The sequence below is a fragment of the Stegostoma tigrinum genome, chromosome 17, assembly GCF_030684315.1.
Source record: "Stegostoma tigrinum isolate sSteTig4 chromosome 17, sSteTig4.hap1, whole genome shotgun sequence".
Lineage (NCBI taxonomy): Eukaryota > Metazoa > Chordata > Chondrichthyes > Orectolobiformes > Stegostomatidae > Stegostoma > Stegostoma tigrinum.
The window spans coordinates 19738122-19756420 of NC_081370.1; the positions used below are offsets into that span (position 1 = coordinate 19738122).

Consider the following 18299-nt stretch of genomic DNA (forward strand, 5'->3'; position numbering starts at 1 on the left):
CATTTTCAGAAGCACTGATTAAACTGATTTACCAAACATCATAATATTCTAAATAAATGATTCCCAGATATTATATATGAATTGTATCTTGCAACATAGTAAATGTTTTTTAAATGCACCAATTGATCTAAACCCTTCTCAGAATTACAGAAATACTTATTTATGGTGTTCCCAAAATGCCAAGAATTTGTTTCTCCAAAGTATTTGTATTATGTGACTGTCCTTCTATTTTGAAGATATACATTTAGGAACATTGAAGCTAACAACTATTGAAATTCCAACAGTGGTTGGATAAAAAAGAAATGCTTTGGACAAAATAATTTTCATTGTAGGCTACTGACAGCCAGCTAACAATAACTGAATAGAAAGACAATGGGCTGGATTTTCCTTCCAGTTTGACACTTTGGCCTTGACATCAAATATGGGTTCAAACACTGCAACATGACAGGAATAGACACTCAAAACCTTCTTGGTCAATTTTTAGGCAGATGGCATGCTGGCACCCAATTAAGGATACCAAGTGAGCTTCCGTCACTAGTCACCATTAAAAGATCCTTAAGCACTGGAAGAACTGCTGCCTGACAAAACACGCAAGAGATAGTGGTTCCCTGTCAATTTTAAAATTGATGAAATTAAAAATGGTTCAGCTGCCAATTCACCATTGTGCAGGATGTGCAACACCAAAGGAATGACTGTTGTCACAGCAGTGGCCATGATAATTTGAAAATTTGCTGCAGGGGGACGTGGGATGTTAAGACATTTGGCTTGCTGGTCCACTTACAACTGGAGGGTCACACACTGTGACTGCATTTCAGTCACTCTGCCAAGCAACTCTAAAATTCCAGTCAGCAAAGGTGTTTCCATTTTGTTAGCTATTCATTACTAGCAGGCATTGTGCCCAGACTCGGTCATATGTAAAATGGCCTGGCTTGATAAGATTGCCAAATCAGTGCGCTGTTCCTCTAGAGCAGGTTTTTTTCGGTCAGGCTAACCATGGTCCTGTCCCATTCTGAGCTTTAAAAATCGAGCCCAACGGCTAACTAGCAACAGAAACATCCTACCAAGGTAGTTGAAAATATTTACCTTTCTGAAAGTTTTTTTTGCAGAAACATCAGTGTCAAAATGAGATTTTTAAAAATTTTTCCTACTTTTGACATTATATATTACAAGGCCACTTATAAAAGGTTTAAAGGAAAGAAAATTTCCAAATATTCTATCAAGTACTTCCAAATTAACAGTCAAACATACTGTGTCCATTACACAGCCTATTGAAAACACCACACTAAATTAAAGCAGAGTGAAACTTAGTTGGATGTGTCATCAAGTACTACGATAGCAGGGAAGTACAATTTACATGCAGAGTAAAGGTCCATTAGCCTTGTCCTAACAAACAACCCCCAGTCAGGCATAACTTGACATGGTGTGGAAGAGATTTGAATTCTTGGGTATTAGGAAGAATTCTAAAGATGAAATGATTTGACCCAAAGCAAACTATTTTCAGTATCCTCATGTACAGAAAAAAACAAGGGAAATTTAAACCAGTAAGGTGGAGGATAATTCCTAAACATACTGAGGATCGTTTAAGAACAAATACCTTCATAATGAATGAAATATGCTCAGACAATGTAAATCAAAGAGTGAACGCAAGACAAACCTCAGATTAGATAGAATCATAGAATCCCTACAGTGCAGATACAGGCCATTCGACCCAGTGAGTAAGCATCCACCCCATGAACAGCATCTGACACCCTCACCCTTATCCCTATAACCCTGCATTAACTCACTTAGCCTGCACAATCCTGGACACAATGGGCAACCTCGCCTGGCCAATCCACCTATCCTGCACATCTTTGGGAAAATGGACCACTCAGGAAATCCACGCAGACATGGGGAGAACATGCAAACTCCACACAGATGGTCACTCAAGGCTAGAATTGAGCCAAGGTCCCTGGCATTGTGAGGTAACGGCACTAACTACTGAGTTCAGCATGGAGACAGGACAGTGAAGGGAATAAAATAAAAGAACATACAGATCTCAGTAGGCCATTTAGTTTCATGGGCCTGAACCATCTTTCAATGAGATTTTGGCCCTTGATCATTTAATACCTCTAGATAATTTGGATTTTGCAACTGTAGCCTGGTGTGTGTATAAGCAGGGTCAGTGATTAACCTATCAATACTTTAAGAATCATTTTTTAAAAACCAGAATATGTATTTGTGAGAGAGAGAGAGGAAAGTTGCTGGAGTATTTATTGGAAATTATTTGCTTCAGAGTTTTAAGACCAGATAAAGTAAACATCAAAAAATATCAATTTGTTTTTGGTTAAAGAGAATCAAGAATCGACTTTTTTTTGCACAGAGGAAAAATCCATAGCTTGGATAGCTTATAGGATCAGTTCTTAGAAGTTGTGGTTAAAATTTGTTTTCAGAAACAGTTTCACCTGAAGAAAGCTGGTGGTTCAGAACAGTTTGAACATACATTACATCAGTGTGAGAGTTTTAGTTGAAAGCTCTATTCCATGCATGTTTGGTTAGAGCCTTAAAGGGGTTATTTAAAGTCTAAGCTCACTTGTGGGAATATTCAAGAACATGGCCAAACTCAAGACGGAGAATTGAAAGAAACAGATAAGCCAAACCTGTAGTGTGATTTGGAAGGGAGCTCTCTCTAGTATGAGTTCTGTAAAATAATGGTGTTGTGATAGATCAATTTTACCATGCAATTTGAAATCTTTCAATTGTGTTGCATGTAAATTTGATTGGTTTAGTCTTTTTTATCTTCATTTTTGTATAATGACTTACTGTTGTGTGGTTAAAAACTATATGTGAAGGACTGTGTGCTCATGCTTCAATGTAGGGCCACATTATTAAACAGAAGATAATAGATAGATATTAAACCCAATTTCAGTCTTGTGGAAGGACCGTGTCTATTTTTTTGTTTTTTTTAAATTATGGACTGAAAGAAGAACTGTTAAAGGAGCTAAGGCTTCCAAGGATTGCTGCATGGCTCAAAAACAAGTAAGTTGTTATTCATCGTGAATGCTGTTTGCACGGTTATGGGTTACAGCAGTGGTGGCAGATTAACTGAAGTCGAATAGCTGTGGGCAAATGGAGATTTGGTTAGCAACAAGTAGTGGATTAGTCTGTGGACTAGTGACCAGTTTTCAATAGTAAAGACCTTCCCTTGCTAACAATAATGTGATTTGTCCTTAGGGAGCTGAACAGCTTGAGGCTGTTAAAAAGATACAGAGTATCTCCAGAGTTAATAGGAACTACAGATGCTGGAGAATCCAAGATAACAAGGTTTGGAGCTGGATGAATACAGCAGGACAAGAAGCGTCTTAGGAGCAGGAAAGCTGTTGTTTTGGACCTAGACCCTTCATCAGAGTATCTCCAAGCAGCTAGTGTATCCATGCTTGCCAGGAGTTGAGGCTGCCATGGCAGTTGCCCTGCTCTAGGACAGCCCCCGGGGATCTGAAAGCCGATTCCATGTAGCTTCTAAGAGTAGGTGTTAGCATGTGCTTACTTACATGAATTTTTGACCTGCTGCTTGACAGCAAGTAGCCCTATCACTTCCCCATCTTACCTCCAGGAGCAGAATAGAGCTGGCGAATCAGCACTGCAGGCATCAGCATAAAATTCTGCAGATGCCTGTCCATAGGAAACTTGATTTGCCTCTCAGAAACTGTTACACATTTTTCCCTTTCAAACATTACCATAAATTCTTATATTATCATCGCTGCTGCATGCATCCCTTAGCTAGTCGGCCATTAAATGTGAAGTCAGGACATGAAGGATCCATAGTATGCTGGCCACCAAGTGATAAGCAAAGAGTAAGGGCTAAATCCAGCCTGACAGATGTGGGAAATAGTTTTCTGAAGGTTGGTGCTGAGATCACCATTGCTCACAATTTACATAAATGATTTGGGTCTAATATAAAGGAAGCATACAATTGGTCATATCCAGAGCTGTGGTAAAAAACTAAATCATGTTGTGACCTATGGAATGGTGGAACCAGAGAACAACAATGAACTCCTCCTATCTTATTCAACCCACTAAATAATACATAAATTTAGATCTTTTGTGAAATATACTGGTGGCTGGGCATCCTGTTGTCTTGTTGAAATACTGCACGGCTCAGCGATGCAGTCTCAATGGGCCAGCTGGTGGCTCTCGGTCAATTTTACAGATCTGGGGTTTAGGACAAATTTTGCAAGCAGAATATGTGCCTTGTGGGAAAGTATGAAGCTTGGTCTGATGTCATTGTTTAATCAGATAATGTTTCTAGATGTGAGCTACCACATAGCCTCTTGCACTGTAATCTTCTGTCCTTGACACTAGGTATGTTAGGCTTAGAATTGTTTTGAAGTTATTTCTGCTCTTTTAAATTTGTTCTAATATGTCTTGAGAGAGCATATGTTTTACAGACTAATTTTCAAACCTGTAATATTCCTTAAAAACTGAAAGAACTGTGGATGCAGTAAATCAGGAACAAAAACTGAAGTTGCTGAAAAAGCTCAGCAATTCTAGTAGCACCCTTGAAGAAAATTGTGAAGAAAACAAAATCAGACCCGACTTAACTCTGATTTTTTCTTCACAGGTGCTGCCAGATCTGCTGAGCTTTTCCAACAGCTTCTGTTTTTCTTACTGTATTATTTCTTGTAGTTTATTTTTGTGTTAAATAAACAGAAGTGAAAGCTGCTATGGGAAGAATATTGTTAAACTTTAGAGAGTGTAGAAAAGATTTACAAGGATGCTGCTGGGAGTAAAGCGTTTGAGCTATAGGAAGAGGTTGAATAGCCTGGGGTTTATTTCCCTGGAGAACAGAGGTTGAGGGGCAATCTGAGAGATGTACAAAATCATGAGGGAAACAGAGAGAGTGAATAGCCAAGGTCTTTTTCTAGGGTGGGGGAGTCCAAAACTAGAGGATATAGGTTTAAGGTGAGCGGGAAAAAGATTTAAAAAGGATGTGAGGGTCAACTTTTTCCACACAGAGGGTGGTGCGTACAGGGAATGAGCTGCCGCAGAAGGTGGTGGAAGCAGGTACAATTACAACACTCAAAAGGCATCTGGATGGGTATATAAATAGGACGGGTTTAAAGGGGAATGGGCCAAATGGCACAAAAATGGGACTAGGTCAGATTAAGATGTCTCGTTGGCATGGATGAGGTGGACTGAAGGGTCTATTTTCATACTGCATGACTCTGTGACTTGAGAATCATAAGTAAAATTTCAAAATTTGCTGATGATGTCAAACTGGTGATATGGTTACTACAGAGGATGACCATGACAGCTTAGGAACACATTAATAACTTTGCAGAGTAGACATATAATTGGTAAATTAACATCAATATCCATGAACTGGTGTGGTTTGCTTGGATGAATGAGGAGGCTGCATCCTCCCTTGCAAAGCAAGAATTTAAACGGGGTAGAGGAGCAGAGAAATTTTGGAATACAGTTACAAAAATTTACTCCAAGTAGCAGCATATCAAGAATGCCCTAGAAAGGCAAATAAAGCATTGACATTCATCCGTTATATGGAATATTTGTTATACTATGCTTAGTATCCTTATTATAAAAAGGATAAAAGATATGCAAGAGAGGTACTGGCAAAGGCTGGAATGATAACAGCCCTCTGGAATCATGCCTATCATGGAAGAATGAATAAGTGTAGAAAAAAAAATTTGAGGGGTGAGGAATGAGAATGAAAACTGAGGAATTTACAAAAGTTTAAAATCATTAAAGGATTTGATATGGTAGAAAATTTATTCATTTGTGCAAGTCCAAGTTAAGAACTTTAACGGCATTCTAATAGGAAATAGGGAATTCAGAGGCTACCTCTTTACTGAAAGTGGTCAGATTGTGAAATGATCAAACTGTGTACTTTAGGCCACTAGTAAAAATGCAATTGGAGGAAGTTAGATAAATAATTCAAAAATGAATTACGAGATGTCAACAAGTAAGATGAAGTAAGGTGAAAAGAACATAGAACATTACAGCACAGTACAGGCCCTTCGGCCCTCGATGTTGTGCCGACCCGTCATACCGATCTCAAGCCCATCTAACCTACACTATTCCAGGTACGTCCATATGCTTATCCAATGACGACTTAAATGTACCTAAAGTTGGCGAATCTACTACAGTTGCAGTCAAAGCGTTCCATTCCCTTACTACTCTCTGAGTAAAGAAACTACCTCTGACATCTGTCCTATATCTTTCACCCCTCAATTTAAAGCTGTGCCCCCTCATGCTCGCCGTCACCATCCTAGGAAAAAGGCTCTCCCTATCCACCCTATCCAACCCTCTGATTATTTTATATGTTTCAATTAAGTCACCTCTCAACCTTCTTCTCTCTAATGAAAACAGCCTCAAGTCCCTCAGCCTTTCCTTGTAAGACCTTCCCTCCATACCAGGCAACATCCTAGTAAATCTCCTCCGCACCCTTTCCAAAGCTTCCACATCCACAAAGAGGTTCATTTTAGCATAAACACAAGCAACAAATGACGCTGTAAGTGCCATACAGCTATAGAAGAAACTTCTTAATTGATCAATCAATTTGTGTGGAATATAAACATAATTTGCCAAAGGATCAGTATCACTAATGGTCTTGCTCATTGTTCTAGATTGATTGGTCCAACTTACTGCTTTCACTCCACTGAGCATGCAAAGCTATGCCCAGAGGACTTCCTTAGGAAATAACATCTAACAGTGCTCCAAATCTTTCACAGCAAAGCTAGTGTCTTGGTAAAATAGGATAACCACAATAGAAACACCACTTATTCTAAAATCTATATATAGATTTTAAAAGATGTAACATTTAGAGGATGAAAAGGAAGGGTCAATTTCTGATTCTAGAAAGTGGATGTAAAGTTTGCTGCAAAGTACAATCCAGCCTGATTGTTGTGTCTGCACCAGCTCTGAATTAACTACCAGCTTAACCCCATTTCTCAATTTCAACATATTTCACTTCAAATGTTAATTTACTTCTTAAAATAAATACAGATTTCTAAACAGTTTTGTTGTAATTCTCTGTCCTAGTATATCATTTTTATTTTAATACTTGGCTTCCCTCCATAATGTTCCACAGGCATTTTTCTTTTGCAAGTGGTGTCCAACGAGTACAGTCAATGGTTGCGTTAGTTAAAAATGCTTAACATATTTTTCTTACATGTGTCCTTAGAGGGCATGGAGATTAAAGTTAAGGGAAGATTTTTTTTCAGGAATAAGCAAAGGAAGCACATTGAGGTGTGCAGAATTGGAGCTGTTGGTTGTGAACCCTCTAAGTTGGTCACCTTTAGGGTTAATATGTTACATACAAATGTTTAATTATCCATTCAATTCTTATGGAGCCATGTCAACCTGGGAACCTTTCTTCAGATCTGCAGACTGCCAGTCTTGTAACACAACCAACTGGAAGACACTGTTAGCAACTATTATTTGATTTGATTTGATTTATTATTGTCAGATGTACCTAGGTACAGTGAGAAGTTTTGTCTTTCATGCAGCACAGACAGATCATACCATACAAAGCGCATGGGGTAACAGAACAGAGCAAGGAATACAATGTTACGGCTGCAGAGTAGGTGCACAAAGAGCATGGTTAACATTAAATTTGAAATCTAAGAGGGTCATTTAGAAGTCTCACAACAGCAGGGAAGAAGCTGTTCTTGAATCTGTCAATACATGTATCTAAGCCTTAGGAACAAATTGAGCCAATCAGCAATAAAATTACTCAAGGAAGATCATATCTTTAGCAGTACATATGCACCAGAAGCTAGCCCATACTCAAAGCCAGGTTTAATTAGTGTCTGGGAAACATTTCATCACTGTGGGTGAAGAGTGATGGAAGTTCCATCTCATGAGCCCAACCACCTTGGAAACTACTTGTTGTCTTTGTATTGTTCGTTTTAAGTTATTATGTGGATTTCTAAGTAACTGTGTTCTTTAGGGACTTCTAAGGATCTGGGAGGAAACAAATCATTGTATAGTTGGCTACTGGCAAGCATTGATACTTTGGCAATTTGCATCATGTATTTCTTTATATTAAATTTCATTCTTCATTTGATGAGAATATTTTGATCTTCCTGAGGCAGGATTCTCCTTTGATGCTCATCAACTTACTGACTTGTGTCCCCTTCAGAATCTAACTTTTATTCCCAATTCACCTGATCAAATGCTCTATTAACTTTAAAAACAGATGTGGTAATAGTATTAAGTAGTTCTGAACTAATCCTACTATGAAGCATTATTTTATCCATATACAAGGAATTGATTAGTTCCCAAAAAGAATACTGTATGGTAATCTGATCCATTCATATGGTGGCTGTCTAAATCTGAGGTTCCTCTTGAATGATTAGGGTTATTATAGCATTAACACATTACAAGTAAAGAACCTGTCTCATGGCATCTAACTGCATTAAATTCCCTTTAACTGAAGAAAGAATGCAAATGTTTAGGTGAGCCTTACTTCACAAAGATAGGGAAAGAGGACATCAAATGATCACAGAGCAATGGTTGTTATTATCAATAAGGTGAAAACTGGCGGTAGGCACTGACTCATTGGTACAATTTATTTCAGTAACTTGGGACATTTTTCTACCATTCCCTTTCAGCATGCACTAACTGCAATATTCCATTAAGCACAAATAAGGAGGAGATCAGTAAACAAACATCTCATTTGTGTGTTCCACTACCAATACTGTTGCTAGATCAACTGATATTCACACTACACAAGGGCTTTCAGGGCCTTCAAACATTAAGGCCCCTTGTCCCAGAATAGGTTCACAGAAGAACCTATAGATTAATACTTAATTTAGTCATTATTTCACACTCAGAGCTAAAATATCTTGTGTTGCAGTGGTAGCGTCCCTAGGACACCTGGGTTCAAGGACCACTTGCTCTGGAAACATGTTATAACATCTTTAGACAGGTTGATAAAAATTATTGGCACTCAGACAGCCAAGCCTTCTGGCTCTTAATTGAAATCTCTGACATCTAGTATGGTTCTGTGCTTACATAATTTAAATGCATTTCCCCTAATTCTGCCTAATTTGACTAACAAAGTTGCCTGTTCACAGGATGGTGTGGCGCCTTCATCATTTGAAATATTTCAATCAAAAGTTGAAAGGCCCAGCTGTATGAACTCTGCTTCCAGGACCTCATCCCCATTGTTACATGCATCTTCAGCTCATACCCTATGACTGATCACCTCCCCCAGAAGAATGTCCTGTTGCCACTCTAACTTTTTTTTAAACCTTGTCACCAGCACGGCAACATTCTGACCTGCAATTACACTGACAGTTGTAGAAATGCTGGTCTGATGCCTGTGTTGCTACCGTTGTTTCATTCTTCTGCCTCTGGACCAGCCCATATAGCTGAGGTACCCATTGTTTTTGATTCCAATAGAACTCTTCTAAGGAGCCATCACACTCACCAGTATCCAAAATCCAATATTTATTAACAAGTAAGACAAACTCATAAATCTCCTGTACTAAGTGCCTGGTTTTCCCAGACTACCTGGCAATCAGACATTTCTTCACTACCTGAACATTTCTGCAGTATGTCCAATTCCCTGAATTCACCTGCCATACAGATCTCTGTGGACGCATAACAGTGCTAATGGTCACCAGTCAGGTTCCAAAACCCTATGATCAGGTTTTTGCTGCCGGTGAGACTTCCTGTAGACGTGGTAGTCAAGGACACATTGTTCATCCATGACTTCACACATACCACTCTACATACTCGCACTCTACTTGGTCAAATGGAGTTGCTATCCTGTAGCTTTAAAAACAATGTAATACAATTGTAATAGTAGAAAATCTTACTCGTTATTGTCAAACAGGTTTTACTCTTGTACTAAATTAAGAGCCAACTACGGTTAACTGAAATCAGAGGAAAGTGGAACACCTAGTCACAGTCATAGAGATGAAACAGACCCATTGGACCCATGCATCCATGCTGAGAGATATCCTAAATTAATGTAGTCCTATTGAAAGCATTTGCCCCACATCCCTCTACATCCTTCCTATTCTGTACCCATCCAATTGCCTTTTAAATGTTGCAATTGTACTGGCCTCCACCACTTCCCCTGTCAGTTCATTCCCTACAGGCACCATCCTCTGTGTGACAAAGTTGCTCCTCTGGTCCTTTTTGAATCTTTCCCCTTTCACCTTAAATCTATGGCCTCTAGCTTTGGACTCCATTACACTGGGGAAAAGACCTTGTCTATTCACCCTATTCATGCCCCTGATGATTTTATAAACTTCAATAAGGTCACCCCTCAGCCTCTATCCTTGTTCTCACCAAACTCCCAATTCATACTTTGTACAAATGAAGCAGTACTGGCAAGTCAATACAGAGTGAGATTTCTTTATTCTTCCTGAAAACAACAGACTTGAGTTTTAAAAAAAATTAAACTAGCCACTCTTAAACTGGCTAGTTTCTTTGAAAGATTGCACACCTCTGAATTCAAGCTACAATACAAGTTTTCTTAAATGCAATGTTTTGTTAATTGCTCAAGTAAAGAAAAGCTATATTTCAGGTAAAAATTAACACTAAAAACCCACACACTATGTTCTAGTGCAATACCTTTCATGAGAAATACAGGTACAAAAGTGGTCATTTAATACTTCAGCCATGCCTTGTTTCTATATGTGGACACTGTTTTTCAGTCCCAATTGGCCTCATCTCACGTTTTCATGTTAATTTTACTGCTAACATATTTTTACAAGACTTTTCTATGCCTATAGACTTGTTCTTATTGTTAGCTGCCGGTCTCTTCCTATAATCCTCTTTGGTTCTCTCATTTGATTTTTGACTCCCCACTGCACCTTCTGCACTCAGCCTGGAGCAGATGGGATAGTGGATGTAGTGAGATTTAACATCTTTATGCAAGCTGATACACTAAGTGGCATCCAGAAGAGTCAAAGTGGTGTGGAGTTAGGTGATGGGGAGAATGACCTATGGGCCCGGGCCCTTGAAGACTGTTGGACCCTTTCATAAAGTTCTTTTAATTCACCCTTTGATATCTATCAGAAGCTTTTTTGCAATCTTTGACAGGGGTGAGGCACATCCATCTTTGATGAACTTTGTGGGGCCAGCAGCAGACCTGTGAAAAACACGGCGACAAAAATGGTCATTTAATACTTCAGGCATGCTCTGTCTCTATACGTAGATACTGTTTGCATCACTGTTGGGGTTTTTTCCACAGTGTAAGGGACTCCAAAGCTGGAGGACGTAGGTTTAAGGTGAGAGGGCAAAGACTTAAAAAGGATGAGAGGAGCAAAGCGGACAGTGGATGTTATTTGTGGTCCATAAGCCAGAATCTTGGGATACAGCACGATAATTTACTCTGCCATCATATTCATCTGATAGATGATTAAAATAACTGGATAAGCATCTATAAAGGCTTCTTTGCTGACGAACCTTGTAATGTAAATTATTCCACTCAAGAGTATTTGATAAGAGAATATGCATGGATTTTTACTCTGCATCTAAACCACACTGACACATGTATCTTTTTTCAAAAAAACGTTATTGTAATGGCCATAAGAGGGCTGGTTGTTGTCACTGGATGCAAACAAAAAAATTCCATTCTGGCACTAACATTCAATTTTCTTTTAAATATTTAAAGAAGTTCTCTTGAAATATTAAATAAATAATTCACAAAAAGACAGTGATGTTCAGTAAAGTAGAGCTTTTTAAATTCAAATTAATTCTAAAAATAATTCTGCCTTTGTGATTTCTTGAAGTAATTCTGTCAACCAAATGTTTTGCAGAAATTACATTTTGGGAACCCATTTGTTAATTTCTGTGGTATATCTTCTTATTTTTTAAATTAGATTTAAAATCCTTTGAAATTTCAGGAGGAGGACATTTGACAAGCTTCTGTGACTTCATTGACTTCATACCCAGATGAAAGCATCAGCACCAGCACCAGCACCAGCACCAGCACCAGGCAGATTTAAATCAGACAGGAACTTCCAGATCATTTGGTATTGTGATCCTTTGTTATTTGACTAACATATTATTCTGCTGTCTTCAAAGAATTAAGTCACTCCAAAAGCATTGAGTTGCTACTACATACCATTAATAATTTATTGGCATTATAGTCTTTATGTGCTTTTGACATAAATCTGTCAGCCTCGATGCGATTTCCTAATGCCCATGAACACACAGCACAGAACTGCCCCTAATTGGCATCAAATCAGCCATCTGTGAGAGGCCGTTGAATGCCTAGTTGTACAGAAGCGGGTGTCCTTCTGAGAAGTGGACCTGAGGCACATTGCTGGGAAATTATATGTTGCATCTAACCATGCTACGCCTGACCAATGTGCCTGAGAGTGCTTGCTTGCTCAAACAAAAATCCAGACTGATGAGTGCCAAATATTCACTGAAAGATACAAAATTGGGAGGTGACTATAAGGAAAACAAGGGAAAAGGTAAACTTAATTGAACAGTATAATCTAAAGATTAACACAATTTACACTTGGACTATGAGTCATTGCAGGCAGATTTATGAATTATTATTAATACATTAAACTGATTAAGGAAAAGTGGCAGGGTTAATAACAGTATCGAAAACAAAAATCAGGCTAATAATAGTGTGAAATGAGAATATTTTGAATGGCCTTGACAAATTTTCACAAACTCTTAGTGACAATTTTCAGGGTTGTTGTGACAACATTATAACTTGGCAATGCACAGAACTATGCAAGAAGTACAGCCAGCAACAAGCCTGCAAATTAGCTGAGGATAATGAGCACAATTCAGAAAAAATTTAAATGATCATCATTTGAACCCTAAGCGTAGATTACAAAAACAATAATATCAACTAATGAAAATGAAATTAGGCAACTGGAGACTGAAAATCTATTTTGATATTATTGTGAATTATCATTTAAATTGTAAACTAGATGGAAAAATGCTTTCATTACATGCTTAGTACGCTTTTCTGACAGGGTTCTGATCTGTAAATTTGTGTCCATACAGTAAACTGGTCATGGAACGGAACAGATAATGGGTTGGACAAGATTTTTATAAAAAACCTTTACTTGCTCTTTACTATGATGCTATATTGTGAAGGTTGAACTTTTTATGTCATGGTTCAGCAACTGTACCTTCAGTTTGCAATGAATAGTGCTACATTTTAGTAAATTTAATCAAAGTTCACAGGGAACACCATGTGTAATAATGATCAAACCCTGAGCAAATGAAGAATGTATAATAAGCAACATGTAATCATCATAACTCTGAAATCCTCTAGTATAAGGAACAGCCTTTTATCATTACTGGACAATTTCATCGACCTGTACTAAAAACTACTGACAGGAGAGCAGGATATGTGGGCTATAGGCTCCAGAGCAGTTAGAGCTACAGTGTTCACTCAGAGAGAGACTGCCATGTATACAGTGTTCCATGGCCTTTCCAAGTTAAATGTGAAGCCACATAATGTACAAAGTTTATAACCTCAACTAAAATAGACCATATTAGTTCAATCCATCAGCATATCCTGTGCCACCTGTGGTTACTGCATAAAACCTATAAAGAGTATTACTTGGCTGATAAATTTAAGACAACAAAATATCAATGATAATTGGACCACTGTGTATTGCCTGGAAAGAAAGCAAAGTGAAATGCATGGTTAACAAGTTAAACTAACAACTTATAGTCTACAAGACTGAATTGAGAGTTAAATTTTTTACACAGAGTTAAATATCAACATAAAGATAGAAAGAAAAAGAATTAGTTTTGGTTTATTTTCTAGCTTCAGTTAAAATATATTCTGAGGTGGCAACTATGACAAACACTCACTGAAATGGTTGTTTCTCAGCAAGTGTCAATGGACAGAGTAATCTTTATCACAGCCTGCATGGAACACCTTTCAGATCTTAATGCTTAAAAAGGAAAAAAAAATTCAACAAAATCTGTCAATATTATCTAATAGCCACAGTAAAGAGCATTGCTGCTAAAAGAATGACATTGAAATTACGACCAGACATCATTCTTGTGAATAGTTTACAGAATTCCTGTTGGCCCTTAAGTTCAACTACAAAGTCTTGAATGCTATAATGAGAACAATCCATAAAATTTTATTGCCATATTTCTTCCCCTCTTCTATTTTGTTCGGTTGCCTTTTTTTTGTTGCAGAAGCTGCAGAAGAAATAATCATGCTTAATATTGAAAGGGGCAGGAGGACAGTACATCTCATGCTTCTGGATCTTGTTCTCTACCCCCGAAAAGAATCAAAGACAATTCATTGAGGACAGAATCAGACTTTGGACTATGAAAGGCTGCAAAGATTGTACCCCAGGTCTTATATATCTGCGGACACACATGCTAAATAAAGAATGAAAAGCTTTTTAAAAGATAATTTGGCTATTGTTGCAACAAAGTCCATACTACAGAAATAGTCCTCAAGATCATATATCTGTGACATCATAAAGAGACTTTAAGAATTATTTATACTAGAGTTGGGTGCAGTGCTTATCTCATCACCACAGTGAAGTCAATGTACAAATTTTCTTGAGAAAAGAACACCAGCTGCTCATCTTAAACATTGAAACCCACCCATAATTTTATACCCACAGCACCTACTTGATGGCTTTCTTCTCATTGCGGCCTCGGTTGGAGTCTGGTGTGTTGACCACTTCCAAAGAGCTCTTGTGTCTTTTACCCTTTAAAAAGAGATCAGAAAGAAAAGAATAATTTAATAACTAAGACATGTATTACACCTGCTGCACAATTGTGACAAAATAGATGTTACGGTAAAATGTATTTTACTTGGGATAGGATTTTTTAAAAAATCTGGCTGCAGTTTGCAGTAACCTTAAAGAAAACTTCCCACTAAAATCCTGCCTCCTTTATGGCATATACTTCCTCTTCCCAATGTCATTTTGTTTTCACATCAATCCAGGGGATCTCCATTGCAGGAACAGTGATGTTATTAAACAGGGCAAACAGAGAGTCACTTCTACATTTTCTCACAGGCAGAAAACCAGAAAACAAAAACACTGATTTGTTTCACTTTTAAGTTTATTAATATCAAATCCAAAATGATTTTTTTTCTAACGTGGGGAATGTTTAGCATGCAGAACAAATTAGCATAGGAATAACGGTGACAAACATTGCAGGTTTTCCATCAATCCAAGCAAAAAAAAAGTGCCATTGTGTTGGTTAAAATTTAGTTACTCAATTCATTTAATGATTAAATCTGCTAATTGATTATGGCTCTATATAGCTCAAGAATCAAAATCAGGAGCCTGTGAACAATACCGCTTTGCATATGGTGTTTGTGGTAGTGTACGAGAGTAGATGCTGCTTTTTGCTTGCTTTAGTTTATGCAGCAACACTAGGAAGATCAACCCTTCCACAGCTGTGCAATTGATTATGTATTAGCATGTTGCATATATTGATAACCAAGTGTCAACACTATCCACATTTTGAAAATACCCTAAACCTGAAAAAAGAACTTCAAGGCTCGTGTGAAAAATTAGTGATGATTATTTTCACAACACTGGGATATAATAATGTGACAAAAGAAATTGAAATTGAAATTTATTAAAATAAACCTTGAAATGACAGCAGGATAAAAAGAAATAGAGCCTGAGAAAGAATGATGCTAGATTGTGATTTTTTACAAAATAGATCCCTGTAAATTGACCTCAAAGTGTGCACTACAATTAGGTTCAAGCAACAGAAACATTTGTGCCATTCAGGAAATCACACTAAAATTATAAAATGAATGGAATTTTAATCTTAACCCATTGTAATTATCTAAATGAAAATGCCTTAAAAGTACTCTACTTCAAAAGAGAAATAAACAGGAAAAGTGAGGAATTCATTTTCGCTTCTAGAAAATCATAACATTGAAAGTTACACCCTAAGACACCATCTGAAACTCTGTAAAATCCAGAAGAACTGTGGATATTGTAAATCAGTATAACAAAAACAAAAGCTGCTGGAAAAAATTCAGCAGGTCTGGCAGCACTTGTGATGAAAAAAGTCAGAGTTAACGTTTCAGGCCCGAAACTGCAACACAGTGTTGTATCTTACCAGTCCCTTGGGACACATCAATTTTTTTTTGTTATAAGTTACTGGTGACTTTCTGATTTCATTTCTTTCCTATCAGATTATTTCAAATTCTTGTAATTATCCTACTTGCATAAAGTTCATCCTTAAATTTCACATATTGTAGTCCAACATTGATGAAACTGAAGTTTGACCAAATTGTCTCTTTCCAGTCCCCTCTCTGTTGTCCCCAGCCTGCAAAATCCTTCTCAACATTATTTATCTGGGGTTGGACTGCTTCGCAATTCTGAGCTCAGGTAGTTTTGTCCCAGCAGCAGCCACAGCCTTCTCAATGGCACTACTGTTCACAAGAGCTGCTAGCTTCAGATTGGCAAGTAACTCTTAGAAGGCAGGATGATATCCTCTGGTTCTTGATTGTAGCAAAGTCCCACTGTTTGGCACTCAATACTGCTGGGCTTTCTCATAGGGGGCAGAGGGAGTCAACATGGAGGGGACGGCAGGTGGCAGTGGTAGATGGAGTGGTGTGAGCTTCGTCAGGCAGTGGGATCATTGCCTGGGCTGGAACTGCCCTTGTACTGAGATGGTTTGACACGCCACCTGATTTACCTAGAGCTGTGCTATCTTCAGCAGGCTTTGCAACCAAAATAGCTCGAAAAATTTCCTTGCAGAAAACAGCATAATAATAGGTAAAACTGTAGAAGTTAACGTGGTGACATCTTCCTATGGGCTCATCAACATGGCTGCCATTTCTGAGGTTTTGGAAATTCCTGGTTCCAGTGTAAATCCACCTTCCTCCGAATACCATTGTGCCCATTTCAGAAGAAGGGTCCCGATCTGAAATGTCAACTTTCCCAATCCTCTGATGCTGTCTAGCCTGCTGTGTTCCTTCAGTTCCACACTGTGTTATCTCTGACTCCAGCATCTGCAGTTCTTACTATCTCTGACTGAGTTCAAACACGATATTTTTCCATTCATTTGCTGCAGAGAATGACAATGTAGAAAATAAACAAACGTGTTTAGGCCAAGACTTACAACAATTATTATGATGGCTTCAGTGTAATAAATAACTTTGAACTGCAGCAGCTTGTGTAAAGAAATATCATTTTATCAAGAGAATGCTATTCATGGGCTTGACCGAGTGTGCAATATTCTGCAATTTGGCTATCAGTTAAATGCCATAAAACGACAAGCAAAAAGATCTGATACGTACTTTTTAAAAGGAGCTAAAATCTCATATTTAACACTTTTCCATGGATTTGTATTATCACAAAGTGCATCACAGTCATATGTTTGAAAGATGTGGCAGTCAGCACGGCAAGAGAATAAAAGGGCAGCAGCAATAAAATTGTCCTAGCTATGAGGCTTGGTGCAAGATGGTGACTGTAAACGGCTCTCTCACTTCCATGCTGTCCCTGGAAACTCCTTGGTGCCTTTGGGTCAGCAGCATACTGGGCTCCACAGCTCCTCACTGACTGAGTGGAGTTGAGCCCCAGCCCAATTCCATCTCTCATTTTCCACAATACGTCATGAAACCTGCCCAATGCCAGGAACAGTTTCCAGATGTTGGCAGCAGAGAAGGCAGCCTCCAGGAAACACTGGAAAACATTTACTGGCTTAAATGGCCACCTTGAAGAAGAAATTCTTGCAACCTTCAGGCAGGGTATACATATGTATATATCACTGCAGTTTAAATTACCTGCTACATCCCTTCTGATGCTGGTAAATACGGCATTAAGAATAAAAGATGATAGATTATTGGTGCTGTGCAAATGTCCTCCCAATCTCTGATATAAAAATAGTTTGATGCTAAATGAATCAAGAGAAATGCAGCCGCCTCTCTACGTGACCGTGCAGCTTATGGTTCTGCCTGTCTGTGTCAGCACCACCCAGACACACGCAGAGTGCAAGTGCTCCAGTGACTGCCATGACTGGAGAAGGAAACATACATGTGAAGTAACTCTATGATTTTAAAGGCACTGATTCTCACAATAAAATCTGTATGGCTTTAACACAAAATAAAAGTTTGACTCTTTTGTATAGATGTGTGCTGCTGTTGTTGCAAATTTTGGAGAATCACATGAAGAGCACCTACATGTACATACAGACTCTGCTTAGTGACATTTATTAATCCAGAGCACCTACACACACACCTAGGAGAGTGACTGGACACTCAGGTAATTACAGACATCAGCTGATCTTCATTCAAGATTGCAACTTATATGTACCAGTAATACAGGGTTCATGTGGCATTGTGGTAAGAATCTACACCTCTG

The 18299-nt window shown here is 38.2% G+C and overlaps 1 protein-coding gene across 2 annotated transcripts in view; it reads right to left on the reverse strand.

Moving 5' to 3' along the window:
* LOC125459215 (synaptotagmin-7-like) overlaps window positions 1-18299 on the reverse strand; it is a 637664-nt gene that overhangs the window by 185752 nt on the left and 433613 nt on the right. For both annotated transcript variants that reach the window (XM_059652015.1, XM_048545304.2), the window contains one exon: window positions 14593-14672. In XM_059652015.1, coding sequence (XP_059507998.1) covers window positions 14593-14672 — 80 coding nt within the window. The remainder of the gene's footprint in view (window positions 1-14592; window positions 14673-18299) is intronic.